This window comes from Kogia breviceps, chromosome 2, assembly GCF_026419965.1.
Source record: "Kogia breviceps isolate mKogBre1 chromosome 2, mKogBre1 haplotype 1, whole genome shotgun sequence".
Lineage (NCBI taxonomy): Eukaryota > Metazoa > Chordata > Mammalia > Artiodactyla > Physeteridae > Kogia > Kogia breviceps.
Genome location: NC_081311.1, coordinates 182802178 through 182821325, shown reverse-complemented (window position 1 = coordinate 182821325; position 19148 = coordinate 182802178). Strand labels below are relative to the sequence as shown.

The 19148-nt window shown below is 37.9% G+C and overlaps 1 protein-coding gene and 1 pseudogene across 7 annotated transcripts in view; one reads left to right on the top strand and one right to left on the bottom strand.

Annotated features, from left to right (window-relative positions):
- USP37 (ubiquitin specific peptidase 37) overlaps nucleotides 1-17007 on the top strand; it is an 87189-nt gene extending 70182 nt beyond the window's left edge. For 6 of the 7 annotated variants that reach the window (XM_067026877.1, XM_059052113.2, XM_067026878.1 and 3 more), the window contains 6 exons: nucleotides 3844-4010; nucleotides 6799-6859; nucleotides 13081-13196; nucleotides 14637-14706; nucleotides 15439-15577; nucleotides 16090-17007. In XM_067026877.1, coding sequence (XP_066882978.1) covers nucleotides 3844-4010; nucleotides 6799-6859; nucleotides 13081-13196; nucleotides 14637-14706; nucleotides 15439-15577; nucleotides 16090-16177 — 641 coding nt within the window. In that variant the 3' untranslated portion in view covers nucleotides 16178-17007. Of the gene's footprint in view, nucleotides 1-3843; nucleotides 4011-6798; nucleotides 6860-13080; nucleotides 13197-13291; nucleotides 13440-14636; nucleotides 14707-15438; nucleotides 15578-16089 lie in introns of those variants that run through there. The other variant, XR_010839206.1, reaches the window with a different exon arrangement.
- On the bottom strand, nucleotides 7792-8566 carry LOC131750015 (ornithine aminotransferase, mitochondrial pseudogene; annotated as a pseudogene).
- Nucleotides 17008-19148: the final 2141 nt, after the last annotated feature.

The window sequence follows — 19148 nt, the reverse complement described above, 5'->3', positions numbered from 1 at the left end:
TTTCTTTGCTCCCTTCCCAGAAAAATCCTTTGAAAGAGTTGTTTTACTCATTCTCTCTACTTTCTTACCATCTCCCATTCTCTTGTCAGCCCTCTCCAAGTGGGCTTTCATCCCCACCACTCCACTGAAATGGTCTTTATATGGTTTGCATTAACAATTTTCATGCAATCCATCACTCCCTCCTTAACATTTAAAGCTTTATAAACTTTTTTCTATAAACTATTCTTGCCATGGTTTTTTCTTCCTACTAAACCAACTGTTCATTCCAGGGTTTATGGTTTTGTTTTTTGCTTCCCTCATCAGAACTCTAACTGTTGGAGTATTCCCAGGACACTGTCCTTAGCTGTCTTTTTTTCTAAAGTTCTCTCCCTGAGTGATCTCAAACATTACCATAACCTCACATACTGATGAAATATCAAATTCATATCCCTAGCCCGGATCTCTCCCCTGAGGTTTAAACTTACACATGTAAATGCCTACTTGAAATGTCCATTTGGCTGTCTAATTTTTAACTGCCACTTTGCTCCCCCACCGCCAATAACCCTGCCCCATATCAGCAAATGGTACCACCATCCACCATTTTTTGACTCAGACCAAAAAATATGTCTCCCTGCATTTTTTTGTTTTACTTCACACCTTACATTCAGTCCATCAATAAGTCTAGTCTGCTCTACCTCCAAAATATATCCTGAATTAAATCATTTATCAGCATCTTCATAGCTGTAACTCTAGCCTTCCATCTCTCACCTGTCCACTACAGTTGATTCCTAATGTCTCTTCTGTCACTCTTGCCCCACTACAGACCTTCTTTCATGAACAAAGCAGCCAACATAATCTTTCTGAAGCTTAAATCATGCGGTCACCCTTCTGCTTAAAACTTGTGATTTCCCATTGCACTTAATCCAAGCTTCTCACCGTGGCCTATCTTTACCTTCCCCCTCTTTCACTCTGCTGTTTTAGCCATACTAGCATGCTCTCTGTGTCCCTTATGCTAAGCTCATGTTCATCTCAGAGGCTTTGCACTTAAGTGCCTTCAGGGCAAGGGCCATCTTGCCTTAATTATCACTATATCCCCAGCTTCTTTAGCAGTGCCTGGCATATAGTAGAATCTCAATAAATATTTGGGGCTCATCAGATTGGTTGTCTCATGAATCGGCTGAGGAGGGGAAGGAATACTGGTTAAGTAAGGTTTTACTGTTAGTCAAAGGGAGGGGAAGAGTGTATGCAAAGGCCCAGACATGAGAAAAGACCATGGTAAGTTAGTGGACCTACAAAAGTTCAGAATGATCTGCATGGCTGGAACATAGTGTTGAGGGGGAAAAGCAAAAAGTTGAGAGTTATGCAGTCTCCAGTTTTTACATGGCCTAAAACCATGTTTAGGAGTTTGGACTTTTATTTCAAAAGCATTAGGAAGTTACTGAATAATTTTAAGCGAAAAATTATTTGATAAAGATTTATATTTGAAAAAGATCATTTCTGGCTGCAGTGTAGCACATAAATTAGAGAAGAACCAAAGTATCTTATGAGACATGTTAGGCAGTTATTGCAGTAGTCCAGAGCAAAAGTTAATGGTGCCCTAAGCCAAGGTTTTGACATTGAAAAGAAAAGCAGTTGGGACTTCCCAGGTGGTCCAGTGGTTAAGACTCTGCATTCCCAGTGCAGGGGGCCCGGGTTCGATCCCTGGTTAAGAAACTAGATCCTGCATGCCGCAACTAAAAAAAAAGATCCCACATGCCACAACTAAGACCCAGCACAGCCAAATAAATAAATAAATATTTTTTAAAAAAAGAAAGAAAAACTGTTGATGGATTTGAAAGATAATTAGGAAATAACAATTTATGTAATGTGAAGGGATAAATGAGAAATCAAAATGACTCCCAGGTTTCTATCTTAAAAAAAAAAAAAACAACTAAACTGGGTGGACAGTGATCCCAATGACTGAAATATAGAATGTAGGAAAGGAGCAGCTTCCATTTGGGGTGGGAGAAGCGACAGATGATATATTTAGTATATGAATATTTGAGTTTTAACACATGGTTCCCCTCTGTGTATTTTATTTTATGGTCATATTTGTTCCTAGATCTGAAATGTTTTTTGTATCCATGTGATAATCTTGTCCTGAAGACAGATGTATATTGATTTTTAGCATCTCAAAGTAAACTTTCTTACATCTGTTTTCTATCACATGGATTAATTGCTAGTGTAATTCTAGGATTGTGTGAAGTACATTGAGTGCTGAAAATTATTGGTTAAGAAAAATTGTGCCTCTGTCACCTTCTTTTTATGAGTATGTTTTGATAATAAAAGAAATAATGCTCATCTTATGCCCTAAAATAGCAGCCTCAACTCCCCAATCTTTCTTCCACTTGAAACGCTCAACATCAACTAACTTTGAATGTCACGGTTCCAAATTTCCAGAAGTGGTCTGATTGGTTGATTCTTTCAGATATTCATTCCTGGTCCAGTAAGCTAAGGCCAGAGGGACAGGTGGGATCTTATACACCTCAGAGCTGCCCCTTGGAGGCTATGGAAAATGGCTTTCTCCAAGAATGGAGGAGTATAATTCTTTTTTAATTGGAATTGTACTGCTTTTTGTACTTAATAATATCCTGAGTTTCTTTTCCTCTTTTAATGAACATTCAGAATTAGTTTCAGTGATAAATACTCAGTCAGCAAGTCAGTTCAATTAAAAAATGGTGACTAGTTGCTGACTTAGAGTCTAAAACCAAGAAGATGCTGTAAGCTTCAGAGTTGTCTGTGCTATAGAAAATTATCTACCATTTAAATGGTTACAATGCAGTATTCGGGCAGGTAAAGAGCACATACTAATTTTGAAACAATCCATGTGAAATAAATCTGTAAAGTAGTTCTTGTTAACCAGTTGAATTCTTTTTATGAGAACTTCCTTAACTTACTAAGACGAAAATTTTTGCTTTGGTAAAGTGTTTGAGAAGGGAGGGAGGGAAGGAGGTTCCTTCCTCTTCTCTCCACTCTTACCTATATTAAAAATAATGAAATTCAGATAACCAGAACAAAATTATGCCTATATTATTTATTCCATCTAGCCATAATCTAGAAATTGAGAATGAACAGAAAGAAATAAAAGGTTAACATTTTTTCTTACCTCCTTCAGTGAATGTTTTAAACATATATGTTGTCATATACCTGTATGGTACATGAGATGTTTATTACATATTTTATATAGCTCTTTTGATTTAGAATATGTTCAAGGCTCATTTGATTATTAATGTAAAAATGCTCATATGACATACAGTGTAATAAATGGGAAAATCTCAATAATTAGTTTAAGTATTCTATCCTAATTCTTACTTCATTTACCCTAAACAATACTTTATTCATAGTACTTGGTCATGTGACATGACCTTTGAATACGGCTACTTATTCTTCTCCATCCTTAACCATAGTGTTTCTGATGATTGCTTAAGTTTCAGAACCATTGCTGTAGGTCAGTGTTTCTCAATCGAGGGCAGTTTTGTCCCCCAGGAAACATCTGACAATGTCACTTTTGGTTGTCACAACTGGGGAGTGTGGGGTTGCTACTGGCATGTAGTAGGTAGAGGTCAGGAATATTGCTAAACACTATATGGTGTACAGGGCACCACCTCTCCCCGCACCAAACAAAAAATTGTCCTACCCAAAATGTCAATAGTGCTGAGATTGAGAAACCCTGATCTAGATATGAAGTAAGGTGAGATTGTGTGTCCCAAGCAGGTTATGTCTGAGGTTAGGATACATTACTCTTTGAACAGTGCATGTCACTCTAGTGCAGAGAGTTCAGTTTATAAGAGGATATCCCAGTTATGTTATGTTCTGCTTCCTCAGATCCTGCCGGTTTTACCGAGATAACTAAAGACTGTGATGAGAATAAAGAAAACAAAACTCCAGAAGGATCTCAAGGAGAGGTTGATTGGCTCCAGCAGTATGATATGGAGCGTGAGAGGGAGGAACAAGAGCTTCAGCAGGCATTGGCTCAGAGCCTTCAAGAGCAAGTAAGAGATATTTATATTGCTACTTTCTCCATACCTGTCTTTTCCAAGAAATAGAACAATAATAATAGTAAAAAACATTTGTTAAGCACTATGTGTCAGGCATTATTCCAGGTGATTTACATACGGTGAACCACTGAGCCACCAAAACAAACTAAACTTGGGGCTTTTGCCTTGGGTTTGAAACAGAAACATTGATCATTTTTCTTTTTTAAAAAACCGAAATGCAACAAAATGTCTTGTTGTTTACCTCCTATTACTATAATTTATTGCACACTAAAGTAAGACGAGTTGTTAGAGATCATCCCTAGTCCAACTTTATTTTGCAAGCAGTTGAAACAGCCGGTATACCATGATGATTTTATCATTGATATTTTAAGGCAAAATGTTTGTTTTGGTCATTTTCTCACAATATGAATCCTTTCCAATGAATTACTTGAACATAAAATCCTCAGGAATATTGTCTGAAATTTTAGATTTTAGTCATAAACTAACATTTATCTGCTCTTTTCTTTATGTAGTAATCTATTCTTCAGTTTTTAGTTCTTTATGCTTATATTTGCCAAAGCTGGTTGATTTGCACTGTTGCAGTCAGCTGAGGTATCTGACTAAAAGGTGATATTTTGATGGTTGTCTAATCCTATACAGTACATGTTAGTAATAAAAATTTGCCAAGACTCCCTAGAATGAATGCACAATTTTAGTGTTTGCAAATATCAGATTAAGAAATCTAATGTCACTAGAATATTGGGTCTTAATTTAAACTGCACATTAATATTATCTGGGGAGCTTTAAAAAAAATAGTGATGCCTGGATTGTTCTGCCCCTCAGAAATTCTGATGTAATTGATCTGGAGTGTGGTCTGGCATCTAGATTTCTTTTTTTTTTTAAATAAGGGGTTTTTTAAAAAAACAAAAACAAAACTTCCCCCAGTGATTCTAATGTGCAGCCAAGGTTGAGAACTCCTGCTTTAAAACTGTTTCAGAGCCAGCTGCTCTGTATCCTTTTATTGATATTTATAAGAAGTACCTCCCTAGTTGCCTTGTCATCAAGATGTGTATATGTCAAACTATCTTACAAATAATATATAGTAATCATTTGTTGTAGAAAACTTAGTGTAAAAGACCATGGTTTGGTTTCTTAACAGCAGTTCCTTATAGTGCAGAAAAAGAAAAAATTCAGCAACCCTCCTTTTCTTAGACAAAAGACATATATTTTTCTTGTCAGCTGACCCATTTAAACCTATCTTATTTTTCTCAGATATGAGGATAAGATTATGAGATGAAGTTTCTTTTTTTTTTTGCGGTACGCCGGCCTCTCACTGTTGTGGCACCTCCCATTGCGGAGCACAGGCTCCGGACGCGCAGGCTCAGCAGCCATGGCTCACGGGCCCAGCTGCTCCGCGGCACATGGGATCTTCCCAGACCGGGGCACGAACCCGTGTCCCCTGCATCGGCAGGCGGATTCTCAACCACTGCGCCACCAGGGAAGCCCAAGATTATGAGATGAAGTTTCTTTAGTTTAGTATACCTGCATCATTCTATTAATTACTAAAAGAGAGTCCTTTACCTTCTTGTTTCAGCATAGACTTTATATACTTGGATAAATTTAAGTAATCATATATCCTCTTAAAGAACACCTCTGTAACTTTCTTGCAGTACGCGGGCCTCTCCCTGTTGTGGCCTCTCCCATTGTGGAGCACAGGCTCTGGACGCACAGGCTCAGTGGCCATGGCTCATGGGCCTAGCTGCTGCACGGCATGTGGGATCTTCCTGGACCAGGGCACGAACCCGTGTCCCCTGCATCGGCAGGCGGACTCTCAACCACTGTGCCACCAGGGAAGCCCTCTGTAACTTTCTTGAACACAGTATTATTGCTCCCAGGACTATAATGCAGAATAGCTCATTCTAAGCTTCTTATACATTTAAGTAACTTTAACAACAAGTCTAGAATTGAGAAAAGTATAAAACAATTTTACTTTTCTTTTTTACTTATGCATCCTTTGTAAGTTATCTTTCCTCTGAAAATGAGAGGGAAATTTTTTTTTGTAGTAAACATTTTCCTATTCCTTTTATAATGAGTTATCTAGTTGAGACATTTTCAGAGGTACAATTTTTTTCTAAGAAAACCTCGTATGTATTAGAAAAGCAACAGTCAGCAGCATTCATTTAGTGTTTACGAAGCTTCTTTTACGTGTTTATGATTTATTTGTCAAGAATAAAAATAGAAATCTATGAATAATATGTTGCGGAAATTTTGTTTATCTTGATGTCATAGGCATAGGGTCTGTGCTAGAGCCAGCTCCCTGTCAGCTTAGGAGAGCCCACTATACATACTTCCCAAATCTGCATTCAGAGTCAGATTGGTAGCTTAAAATTGGCCATGGTAGGAGTATTTATACCAAGGTACTTGGCAAATCCTGTAAATCAGGGGAAGAAAAGAGAGCTATTCACTAAGTATCTGCTATGTTCCAGGTATCTCATACATGTTAGAAGAAAAGGGAATTACATCATAATGTCACATTGAATGGCTTTTGGTTGGCAAACCAAGCATCACTAACTAGAAGAGATAGCATTTAAGCCTTTTTAACCCCCAGGTTTTTGTTTTAGGAAGACAGTGTTGGAAAAAGTAAAGAACTTCTCCACATCCCTCAAGATGTCATATTCCAAACATCCATAAGATTATAGAAAACATTATTAGCAAATACTTTCAGAGCAGCGGATTTTATCCTCATTAAATAAGTTTAATCAATACTTCTTTAAATACCTTAGTTTTGTTCTTATCCCTTTAGGAAGCTTGGGAACAGAAAGAAGATGATGACCTCAAAAGAGCTACAGAGTTAAGTCTTCAAGGTATGGAGATTAATTACATTTTTTTAATATGCTGAAATGTATCACACACAGAAGAGCATATAAAATGTTTTTGTTATTTTTAATAACAGTAACAAATTTGAACACCTCCCAGGTAAAGATACAGAACCTTAGTAGTTACCTGTATACGCCTTCCCTTCCCTCCCTCCCAAAGGAAACCACCATTCTAACATTTGTATTCATCATTAGCTTACCTTTTTTTAAAAAAAAAATGTTACCATGCATATTCATATCCCTAAACAATACTTTTTTGACATTTTAAATATGAGCTTTATTTTAAATTTAAAGAAACACTGAAAATAAACACTTTTTACAAATTATATCAAACACTTAAAACATAATCTGGGAATGTTAAACATTAATTCTTAATTCAAAATAATGACACTCATAGACTACATCCTGGTGCTGGCCAATATGGAGTTTACTTAAATCTAGTAGATTTTATGTAAGCTTAACCATTAATCCTTCCTAAAATTTGGTGATTATGATTCAACTTTATAAGGTTAAGCAAGTCTTCTGTGTAATACCCTCATATAACTTTTTCAAATATAAACATGTATACCAGCAAGGAAATTATTAAAACGTATATAAATTATGCTGAGGGGCTTGATTAAAAGGCTTTCTATAGAGAGAGAGGCATCTCACCTTAGAAAGCACACACACACACACACAAAAAACCACTTAATTGAATATAAGATGCCAGGACATTCTTTTAGTTATGTTACACAGCACACTGCACGTTTATAAGTGTCATTCTATTATGTATGAACTGAAAACATATATTTTTTAAAAAGCCCTTGCCACAAGGGAGTGGAATATGCCTGCATTAAGCACAGAAATGCAGAGCTTTTTACAGGATGTCAACTGACTGTCTGTCTCCAGCTGGCTACCAGGCACCACAACTGTCACCACCCTCAGAAAGGCAAGATGTTCTTGGTAATTATGTCCACAGCCTCCAGAATCTCCTCCTCTTCGATCACAAGCGGAGGTGCAAACATGATGATATCACCATGGTTTGGCTTGGCCAGAAGTCCATTATCTCGAAGTCACAGACATACCTTCCAGGCATCACAGTAAGGGCTGTGATGGACACTCGGCAGCCTAGTGGATTGCCACCGTACATAGAACCATGTTCCCCTGGTTTAATGGGCAACATAATTTCATCATTATACAACACTGTGGATACAGGGTATACCAGAAAGTGCCTTTCCTAGAAGAACTGTATCAGGTCTGACATTTTCGTGATCAAGAGCCAGCCATCTACCAGTTCTGGCCAATCCTGTCTGTATTTCATCAGCAATAAACAGAACCTGGTGCTGGGTTTAGAGCTCTTGCACGCCCATAAGGTAGCCTGGATCCAGAACAGCAACGCCTGCTTCACCCTGAGTTGGTTCCACCGTGAACACCACAACATTTGGATCCTGAAGTGCACGCTCAAGAACAGGCAGATCATTATATGGAGTGATTTCAAAACCTGACATAAATGGTCCAAAACTATTGTAACTGGTTGGGTGTGTGGAACTGGAGATTGCAGCCAATGTTCTACCCCAAAAGTTTCTGGCTGCAAAAAACGATCGTTGCTTTGTATTTTGGGATACCCTTCACAGTAGTATATCCCCATCTCCGAGCAAGTTTGTAAGCACTCTCTCCAGCGTCCACCCCTGTAATCATAGGAAGAACTTTGTGGTAGTTGAAAAGTTTAGTAACATACTCTTTTTTTATTTTTTTGGCTGCGTTGGGTCTTCGTTGCTGGGCTTGGGCTTTCTCTAGTTGCAAGGAGCGGGGGCTACTCTGTTGCAGAGCTTGGGCTTCTCATTGCGGTGGCTTCTCTTGTTGTGGAGCACAGGCTCTAGGTGTACAGGCCTCAGTAGTTGTGGCGCGTAGGCTTCAGTAGTTGTGGCTCGCGGGCTCTAGAGTGCAGGCTCAGTAGTTGTGGCACATGGGATTAGTTGCTCCACGGCATGTGGGATCTTCCTGGAACAGGGCTCAAACCCATGTCCTCCTGCATTGGCAAATGGATTCTCAACCACTGTGCTACCAGGGAAGCCCTAGTAACATACTCTTTGTATTCACCAGGCACATTGTTGTAGAAAGCTCTAGACGTTAAGGTCACTTTATCCACCTGACTTTTCGCAGCATTCACAGTCTTTGGATGACAGTGCCCTTGGTTGATAGCACTGTAAGCACTCAGAAAGTCAAAATATTTTCTGCCTTCTACATCCCATATGTAAATACCTTTTCCTCTCTCCAGGGCTACAGGTAAAGGGTGGTAGTTGTGGGCACCGTATTTAGATTCCCATTCAAAAATATAATCAGAGGATGGAGGGCCTTGGACTGTGTTTTTAGTTGCAGCAGATGTATTGGGTTGGCCAAAAAGTTCATTCAAGTTTTTCCGTACCATCTTGCAAACTTTTTGGCCAACCCAATAGCAGAAGCCACTAAAGAATGAATTCCATGGTGAAGGACAGCAACAGTCTGCACATGTCATGTGCTAGTCTGGAAAACATGATGTCCTTCAAGTAGGAATATCACCAACCATCCCTTCTTCCCACAGTTCAGATTAGAATACAGATTTTTTTTTTTTTTTTTTTTTTTTTTTTTGCGGTACACGGGCCTCTCACTGTTGTGGCCTCTCCCATTGCGGAGCACAGGCTCCGGATGCGCAGGCTCAGCGGCCATGGCTCACGGGCCCAGCTGCTCTGCGGCATGTGGGATCATCCCGGACCGGGGCACGAACCCGTGTCCCCTGCATCGCCAGGCGGGCTCTCAACCACTGCGCCACCAGGGAAGCCCTAGAATACAGATTTTTAACCCAAGATCCAGGGATGTTCTTCACAGAGTCCAATAACTCCTGGCGGCACCTCCAAGACCAGCCCAGGACACGCGGCATCAACTGAACAGCTGCCCTAAACAATATATTTTTTTAATTTTGAAAAATTAAATAGCAAGGACTATCTATCTGTATGACAGAGCAATACTGCCACTGTTAAGACTGCTAGGAGAAGATAATGTGACTGCAGTTTCCTCGTGAATTTACAAGAGCTCACTCTGGGGAAGCCAGTGAGCAAAGTCGTGAATGAGTATTCAGAAGCATAAAATTCACCATAGTCAGGGGATTTGGCAGAACTAATTTATGGACCATGTGCTGGAAGTCTACCAGGACAGGTAGTCACGGGAAGTGAGCTAACTCTGTATTTTCTAAGATCACTCTGGTCTTTCTCTGGCTCTGAGAAATAGATTAAAGCAAAACATTTTGCTGGTATAAAATGAGTGTTCTAGGCTGATCTAGACACCAGGGCGTGGTGGAGAGAGCAAGAATTTCACTGGCAGATGGTTGAGACAGTTACAAATAAGAATTCAAGCTAGGCTCACCTAGGCATTATGTCCTCAGATTTAAAAGATGGTACAATGGTGGTGATGAATGGCTGTCTCAAGTCATACTGTTCCAGTCTGGACTGGTTCCCCTCTACATCCATGCACAGATATCCTGAGATCTCCCTAACCATTCTCCAGGGGATTCCCTCTGATTCGCTCTTTTGTTCGAATCTCCCATTTCCTTTATGACTCTTTTCTCATCCTTTGTGTACTTACGCTTTGATGGAGAACATCCCCAGTAGTTTTCTTGAAGAAGAGGGGATGTGACTTAGATTTTTTGGAGGACTTGAAAGTTTCTTTCTGCCCCAGTATTTGACTGATAGTTTGTCTGAATATAGAATTCCGGGTTTACAATCATTGTAAAAGAATTGTTTCCCCCCACCTTCATGCTGCTGCGCAATGACAAAAGTCTTGTTTGCTGGGTTGCTGTATGAGAAGTCTAAAGCTGTTCTTTATTCTGATGTGACATCTTTTTTTTCTGAAAGCTTGTAGGATCTTCTCTTTGTTTCCATTGTGATTAAGTTTCACAGTGATGTGTCTTGATGTGTATCTGTTTCATCCATTTCTGCTGGGCACTTAGAGGATTATTTTAATCTAGAAACTTTTGTCCTTCAATTCTAAGAAATTTTCACTGATTTCCTTCATTCTACTTCTTCTCTTTTCTCTTTTTGAAACTCTTATTATTCAGACGACCTAGTCTGATCCTCTTAATTTTCTCATCTCTTCTCTCTGTTTTCCATTTTTTTCTTATTTTGCTGTACTGCCTGGGAAGTTTCTCCAACATTATCACCAACTCCAAACTTTTTTTTAGTATTTTATTTCTATCATATTTCTAATTTTCAAGAACTGGTTTTTGTGATTGTTACTTTTTTATAAGATTTTGGAGTGCGGGTGGTTCAAAGAAGTAATACCATCTCAACTCTCTGAGGATATTAAATATGGTTCATTTTTTTGTTTATTTGACATTTCCATCTCCCTGAATAGATTCTCTTTTCTCCAGATTGCTCTGTCCTGTGTTTTTATTATGGTCTTTATATTCCTTGTTAGAGTCTTTTTTCAATTATCTAGTAATCTTTGGCTGTCAGCTCACGATTAAGAGTAGGGGACTAGCAGAAACTAACGCACCATTGTAAAGCAATTATATTCCAATAAAGATGTTTTAAAAAAAAAAGTAGGGGACTAAAAAGATGATTAGAAGCTCTGAGTATATGAATAGCTAGGACTTGTCAACTTTGAGTTTTACAGGGTTTTACTCTTTGGGGGATGATGTTAATATTTTAGGCCTTCCTTTGGGCTGGTAAGATTCCTAAAGAAAGTTTTCTAGTCTCTTGCCATTGCCTACAGGTAAAAGATGTGGCTGCCAGAGTTCTAGAAGCCAAGTATAGGCATAGAGCTGGGGGTGGGGATGGGAGTTATATTCATCTTTCAATATGCACACTGTCACCTACTCCCCTGTTTTCAGTATGGTACTCCCCTGTGCCTGGAATCCTCCAATCCAGAGATTGGTTTACCAATTCTCCAGAGAACAAAGCTGCCGACTTCTGTCATTGCCCAGCAGCATGAAGTAAGAGGAAGTGGATCTAGGAGTCTGTAACTCAAACAGCTTTCACCTAATCCTTATTTTTTTTTAATTAATTTTTTAAAATTTTTGGCTGTGTTAGGTCTTCATTGCTGTGCGAGGGCTTTCTCTAGCCACAGAGAGCAGGGGCTACTCTTAGTTGTGGTGCGCGGGCTTCTCATTGCGGTGGCTTCTCTTGTTGCGGAGCACAGGCTCTAGGCACGTGGGCTCAGTAGCTGTGGCTCGCGGGCCCTAGCGCACAGGCTCAGTAGTTGTGGCACATGGTCTTAGTTGCTCTGCGGCATGTGGGATCTTCCCAGACCAGGGATTGAACCCATATCCCCTGCACTGGCAGACGGATTCTTAACCACCACGCCACCAGGGAAGCCCCACCTAATCCTTATTTTTATCCTCTTCTTAGCCTCCAGTTTTAGAGGTACCTGCTATTTCTAAGTTGTATGTCTTTTGAGGACTCTGTGATATAAATTGGATTGGTTCTCAACTTTTCCATTACTGGCTTAGGTCTGACTTTCTTAGGTCTGCTAAGTCAGTCACCCCTCTATATTCCAGAGTCCAGAATTTTGATGCTGTAGTCTCTTCCTGTTCTTCCCATTCTTGAGTGTTCATGTCTTTTAAACAACTCAATAAAACAGAGTCATTTATGCACAGATGCTCCTGGGATTCTTTATTTGAAGCCATTAGTAAAGATGGATTCTTTCAGTGGAAACACATTATTAAGGAGAAAAATTGGACCTTGGATTTGTTTGTTTGTTTAGTATTTTAGGTAAAACTTAGGAGTTTAAGGTTGAATTTCTATTATTTTTGTCAAATTTCAAAGTATGATTTAATGTTGAAGAAAATAAAAGGATGTTGATCTTCTTATGGTTTCTTTTCTCTCAGATAATTTATGTTTGCTGGTGGCACCTCTAATATGCACCAAGTGTGTCAAATCTAATATATAGTTTATATAATAGAGAATTCAGTGAAATTGGATTATCTGTAATTTTTTTTCAGTTGTTTTCCTTTCTTAAAAGAGTATTATCCCCTTTCATATAAATATATTTAAAACAAAAGGGAACATTTCTTTTACAGATAACTGGTGCCTGAATTTTTATTCCCTAGAGTAAGCTGGGTGAATTGGAACCCTAATAATAATATGTTTTATGTTTCTTAGAATGATAAAATGTGTACTTCAAGCTGTTTTATACCTTCCCAATTGTATCTCTTTGTGTCTATTCCAAGAACTTTTACAAGACTTTGTATTCTTCAGAGTTTAACAACTCTTTTCTGGATTCATTGGGCTCTGATGAGGACTCTGGAAATGAGGATGTTTTAGATATGGAGTATACAGAAGCTGAAGCTGAGGAACTGAAAAGAAATGCTGAGGTGGGTGACATTATATTCCCTTTGTAGGTCAAGTTGTCAGTACTACTCCTGTTGTTCCTTATCTTCAAAGGTCCCACTGTCAGTGTCCATTGCAGGTACCCTTCTGCCCCTTTGGCAGTCATCAAATGATCTTCACTTTCTCTTGGCCTTTGCTCCTCATTTCTTACACAGAAGATTCAAAACAAAATGAAAAAAACAAAAACAAAAAACCCACACATCCTGATCACCTTATGTGCATGTAAGGTAATAACTTAGTAATAGTTCTCAAAGTCATATGTATATTAAATCACCTTCAGTTCTACCAAAACTATTTTATCTTTAAGGTTAAATACTAAAAAAATAGTTGATTGTTACTCAATAAAAACTGTTGATGACATTAACTAGAGCACTTGAAATCTTTTTTTACCCTAAATAATTGCTTTTTTCCCATTTTCCAGATTTTTTGTAATTTTAGTTACCCAGGATCCCACTATTCTAACACAACTACTGTTAGCATTTGATATATTCTTTTATCATCCCTACCCCAAAGTACCCCAAGTATGCTTTTAAAAAGTCATAGAATAAGTACAGTTTTTATCCAACTTGTTAAAGACTATAAGCATTTTATTTTTAATGGCTATACTGTATTCCATCAATGAACATGCTATTTATTTTATTTTTAGTTAACATTGAGCATTTAAGTTGTTTTTTTTATTATAATAAATAACATATCGAGGAATTGTATATGATTGTAGTGTTTTCTATATTAGGATTTTCTTCTTTGAGGAAATTCCCAGAAATAAATTACAGCTTCAAAGTTTTTGAACATTTTAATGGTTTCTGGCTTACCTGTAAGCTATATTTCTTCCCAAAATTATATCTTATAGTGCTGCCTGAAGTCTATGAATATCACTTTTTAGTTTTGTTTTACTTTTCTGCTAATAATATTTTAATAGCATTTTAAAAAATATTTAAAATGTAAAAGTTCATCCATAATCCCTACAGCAACACAGCAACTCTTTTCATTTTTTCCATTCTGTTTTTCAGTACTTAGCCATTAACATATCTATTTTATAGAGCTATAGTTATTATGTTTGTTCATGTAAGTTTGAAAAACAAGTTAACATGTTGCTGACCCACATATTTTTTCTTTAAATAACTGAATAATACTGTACTGAGTTGATATACCAGTAACCATTTAACTATAACTGAGTGTATTGTTAGTTCCAAATTTTCAGTATTTATAGATAATGCTACAGTGAATAATTTTATATATATATATATACTGTTTCCTTCTTGGGTCAAAGGATATGAACAGTACCAACCACTGGGTTTTTTTATTGAGTCTAACCCCCCACACATTGAAACTTTGCCATGTCAGCTTTGATAATAAATTTAAAATTAGTGTTTTGCTTGTATTCAGATGAAGAGTTGAAAGTCATGCCCACTTCTGTTTTCCAGACAGGAAATCTTCCTCATTCCTATCGGCTCATCAGTGTTGTCAGTCACATTGGTAGCACTTCTTCTTCAGGTAAATGGACATTAGGATTTCAGCATTTTATAAATGGACTAGCCAGCATTTACTCCTTATTGGGTTGCTCTGAGCCTAGCTTTGTGAGGTGTAAGTTAAACCCATCAAGAAAAACTTTGAAATCTTTTCTTTGATCACACTAAGTGTGAATTGTGTTAATAGGTACAACTGTTTTGATTTTTCTATTCACATGTGACCCAAATGTCCCTAAACAAAATATATTTATCAAAAAAATTGTCCTGGTATAGTAAGGTGAAATGGGGTTGGCTGTTTCTCTTTCTGAAACTTCCTGTCCCTGAGAAAAATTCAATACTTTAAAAAAAAATTTATTTATAATTTTATTTATTTATTTTTGGCTGTGTTGGGTCTTCGTTGCTGCGCACAGGCTTTCTCTAATGCGGCGAACGGGGGCTACTCTTTGATGCAGTGCGCGGGCTTCTCATTGCAGTGGCTTCTCTTGTTGTGGAGTGTGGGCTCTAGGTGCGCGAGCTTCAGTAGTTGTGGCACACGGGCTCAGTAGTTGTGGTTCGCGGGCTCTAGAGCACAGGCTCAGTAGTAGTGGTGCACGGGCTTAGTTGCTCCTCAGCATGTGGCATCTTCCCGGACCAGGGCTCGAACCCGTGTCCCCTGCACTGGCAGGAGGATTCTTAACTACTGCACCACCAGGGAAGCCCCTTCAATACGTTTTTTTTAAAAAAAACAACCTTAATTTTAAGATTTTATTTATTTCAGGTCATTACATTAGTGATGTGTACGACATTAAGAAGCAGGCTTGGTTTACTTATAATGACCTAGAGGTATCTAAAATCCAAGAGGCTTCTGTGCAGAGTGATCGAGATCGAAGTGGTTACATCTTCTTTTATATGCACAAGTAAGAAACTTTGCCTGATCTGAAGCCGTGGGCTAAAAATCACTTGAATTTTTTTTTTTTCTTTAAGGATAAAATGTTCCCATCAGTTAATTGGTTGACGATATATGATTCTTATTGTCTTTGCTTAGGACTCATGTCTTGATATTTCCAAAATATTTTTTCTCTTAACTCACACAGTAGAATCTAGGTATAGAACTTAAGATCTTTTTATGATGGAAGCTGTCCGGTCATAAAACTTTTTGGTCTTTCATTGTATCAGCTAGAAGATCTGAGTTATATGGATAGGAACTACATAGCATTTCTATCAAAGCTAGTAGCTTTGCCATTCCCCCCTAAATATTTTTAAGAATCAGCACATGGGGTTAAGATGGTAATAAAATGAATGAGCTGCTTATTTAATAAAATTTAGGCATCATGGGATTATGCAGCCTTTATCAATGTTTATTTTCTGTCTATCCTCTGTCTCTGTTCACTGAATTTCCTATTTAACTTTTTATTTGTTTTATTTTAAGGGAGATCTTTGATGAGCTGCTGGAAACAGAAAAGACCTCTCAGGCACTTAGCATGGAAGTGGGAAAGACCACTCGTCAGGCTTCATGAGGAACAAACTCCTGGGTTGGCAGTGTGCACTGCATATTTTCTCTTACTGCCACCCACTTCTCTTTCCTCTGCCCGAGGAGAATTTAGAACTCTACTTGATGCGGGAGCAACAAACAGCTCAGGGCCAAACCAAAAGACGAAAACTGCAATTATGCGGAACGCTCCATATTAATTGTTTTATGGAAACTTTGGTCTCACATCTGTAGCTGACTATCCTTTTTTTCTCCTACAAGAGTGGCACTTCCTTTTGTCTTAGGAATACATGTTGTAAATATATATATATGTACATACACACACACACATACACACACATATATGTGGAATGAATGGAGCCTTAAAGAGTTAGGATAGCCCACCAGCGTATGCCTGCTCAAAATTAATAGCACAGCAGTTTGGAGACGAAATGAAGTTGTCAAAGAGTCCATTCACCTGAGAAATGTGTGAAGATATACATATCACTTGGCATTTAGCTTTTATGTTCCTTGAGTAGTTTCAGTCAAGTCTGTAATCTTTCATGTGTGTTTCCTGTTAGTAAAGTTCACTGGAAAGCCAGCTCTCCATGTTACACTAATGACAGTTTGTCCTCCTGACAAAGGAGGGACATTTCTGCCACCTGACTTGAGGAGCTTTTTTTAAAAAAATTATTTCATGGATTTGTAGTGCTTTTGCTGTTTACGTGCAGTCCCAAGAAATGGATTGTTGGTGCTTTGGAATGTGTTATGTTCCCACGTTTGGTATTCATTGTACACTTTGTATTTTCTTTAAAGAGATTCCTTCACACAGTATTTTCATTGTATATCATCTATATTATTACCATGGTGAAGATAGAATCTTTTATTTTTCTTCTGTGTCATTCTTCCATGGAGCAAGCATTACCCTAACAGACTGCAGCCAAAACTTTAAGAGGTAGGAAAGTGATGTCCCAATTGGGACTCCCCTACAAGATTACCTAGAGAATATGAAGAATGCTAGCATCTCTGTCTCCCATACATAGAGAGGTCAGAAGGAGTATTCTTGTGTTAAAGATGAAACTCTGGACCACTAAAGCTGGAAGCCCTGCTTCAAGGGTGAAATTAAGCACATGAGCTATAGGATAAAGCTTAAACATATAACCATTTGCTGTCTGGCTTTGCCCTTAAAAAAGGATGAGAATTAAAATATGATTGGTTTAGGTAATTCCAAGAACTAACAAATAACAAAGGTGCATAATTATCTTACTTTTTAGGTGCTTTGGGTTGAGGATAAATGGGGTTCAACATTAAGTGCTATGTTAGTCACTCAGCTGACATAACCAGCTTGGTTAAGCAGCTTGTGAAACCATATAAAGAATGAGTTTGAGAGTAGAATTTTGTTCCTAAAATAATTTTGTGAGCCCAGGAATCATTAGGATCACACAGAGTTAAGTATAGCAAAATGAAACCTTCAACGTTTTCTTTCATTTTTAAGTCCAACATAACAGAAGATGTAACATCTTTTCTGGAAGATTGACTTAAGAGAGCTCCAGCCCTACTCCTGAAACTTGGATGTGTTCTGACATAGTAACCTATTCTAAAATATTGAATCTTTGAATTGTAAATGGCCCCAGCACTTTTGCTTAACTACTGATAAAAGCCTTGTCTCCTACCATTTACCTACCTGTTAATGTAGTGAACGTTCCAAAGTGGTACGGTGGTAGGATATGCAGGAGTAGTATAGAGCAGAGGAAAGTACTTGTTTAAAAAACTAGCTTTTAAAATTTTGTTTATTTCCACTGGGGAGCCTTTTTTTTTTTTCTTGAAAATAACTGGTTTTCTCATACGTGAGTGAAGTGATAATCAGATTCTTTAGCTGTTTATTACTTCTCTGTGTCTGCATATGAGAGCTTTTGAGAGATGCTGTTAAAAATGATTGGGAATGATTTGACATGAGTGGGTGCATTTAGGGCATTTAAACAAATAGATATAATGCCATAAGCCTAGGTTGCCCATGAAGTACCCTCGTTTGACTTGCTTTTCATAGCTTTTGTGTGTGTATGGTTTAGAAGTACACTTGGCTTGAACCTAATTTGATTTGCTCTTCATGTCTAAGGCAGGAATTATTAGTTGAAAAAAGTAGATGAGTTATGTCACTGCTCATATACTTGCAAGTTTGGGACTTGAAATTTCCTTGATGTCTGTCCATTGTTTTGGCCTGGTCAGCCTTCCTCTCTCCCTTCACTCCTTCAACTATTACCCTTTTCACTACAGAGTTACTTTCTCATTTTGGTTCAGTGAAGGATTAATGACTACACATGGAGAGTTCAGCTGGACCATGTTGATGGAGTTTGTTGTTTTTTTGAGCTGACTGTATGTATTTAAAAATTACAAGTAGATAATATTTTTTGTGCAGTTTGCTCAGAATCGGGGAATGGGGCATTTGGCATGTTGGTGCCCAAAAGGGACAAGTTAGGGACAGAGAGCTTCAGTTCCAGGCAGCTTGCACAATGACTAATATTCCTATTGAAAATACCAAATATGTTACATTACTTTAAATGACTTTGAATTGGAACTTGACAGTTCTTAGTTCTATACACAACTGATCTTAATTGGAATTTTTTGGAAGGGAAAGCTAAACTAAAATTCAAACTTGTTGATTATTATCACCTAACATTATTACAGAGGATTGGAAAGTTGCATGTGCCCAGATGCTGCTATCACTTTAGAAGCCCTGACTATAATTTAGGCCTATAAGGAGATAGATTCTGTTTTGTAGGGAATATATTTATGTGTACAGACTCAAAGGTTCTGTTTCAGCAGTATAGAATAAGAAGCAAGTCCATGAATTATTCTTCTATTTATATTTTGATTCCAAGAGCTACTTGTTTACTTGCCATGGTCTGTTAATTTCAGGCCTAACTTACTGGCTCAATAACAAATGTAAATGTGTTTACATTTTAAGAAGTATGCAGCGATACTTAAAGATCAGTTCATTAACTCTGGGAGGCAAATACTAG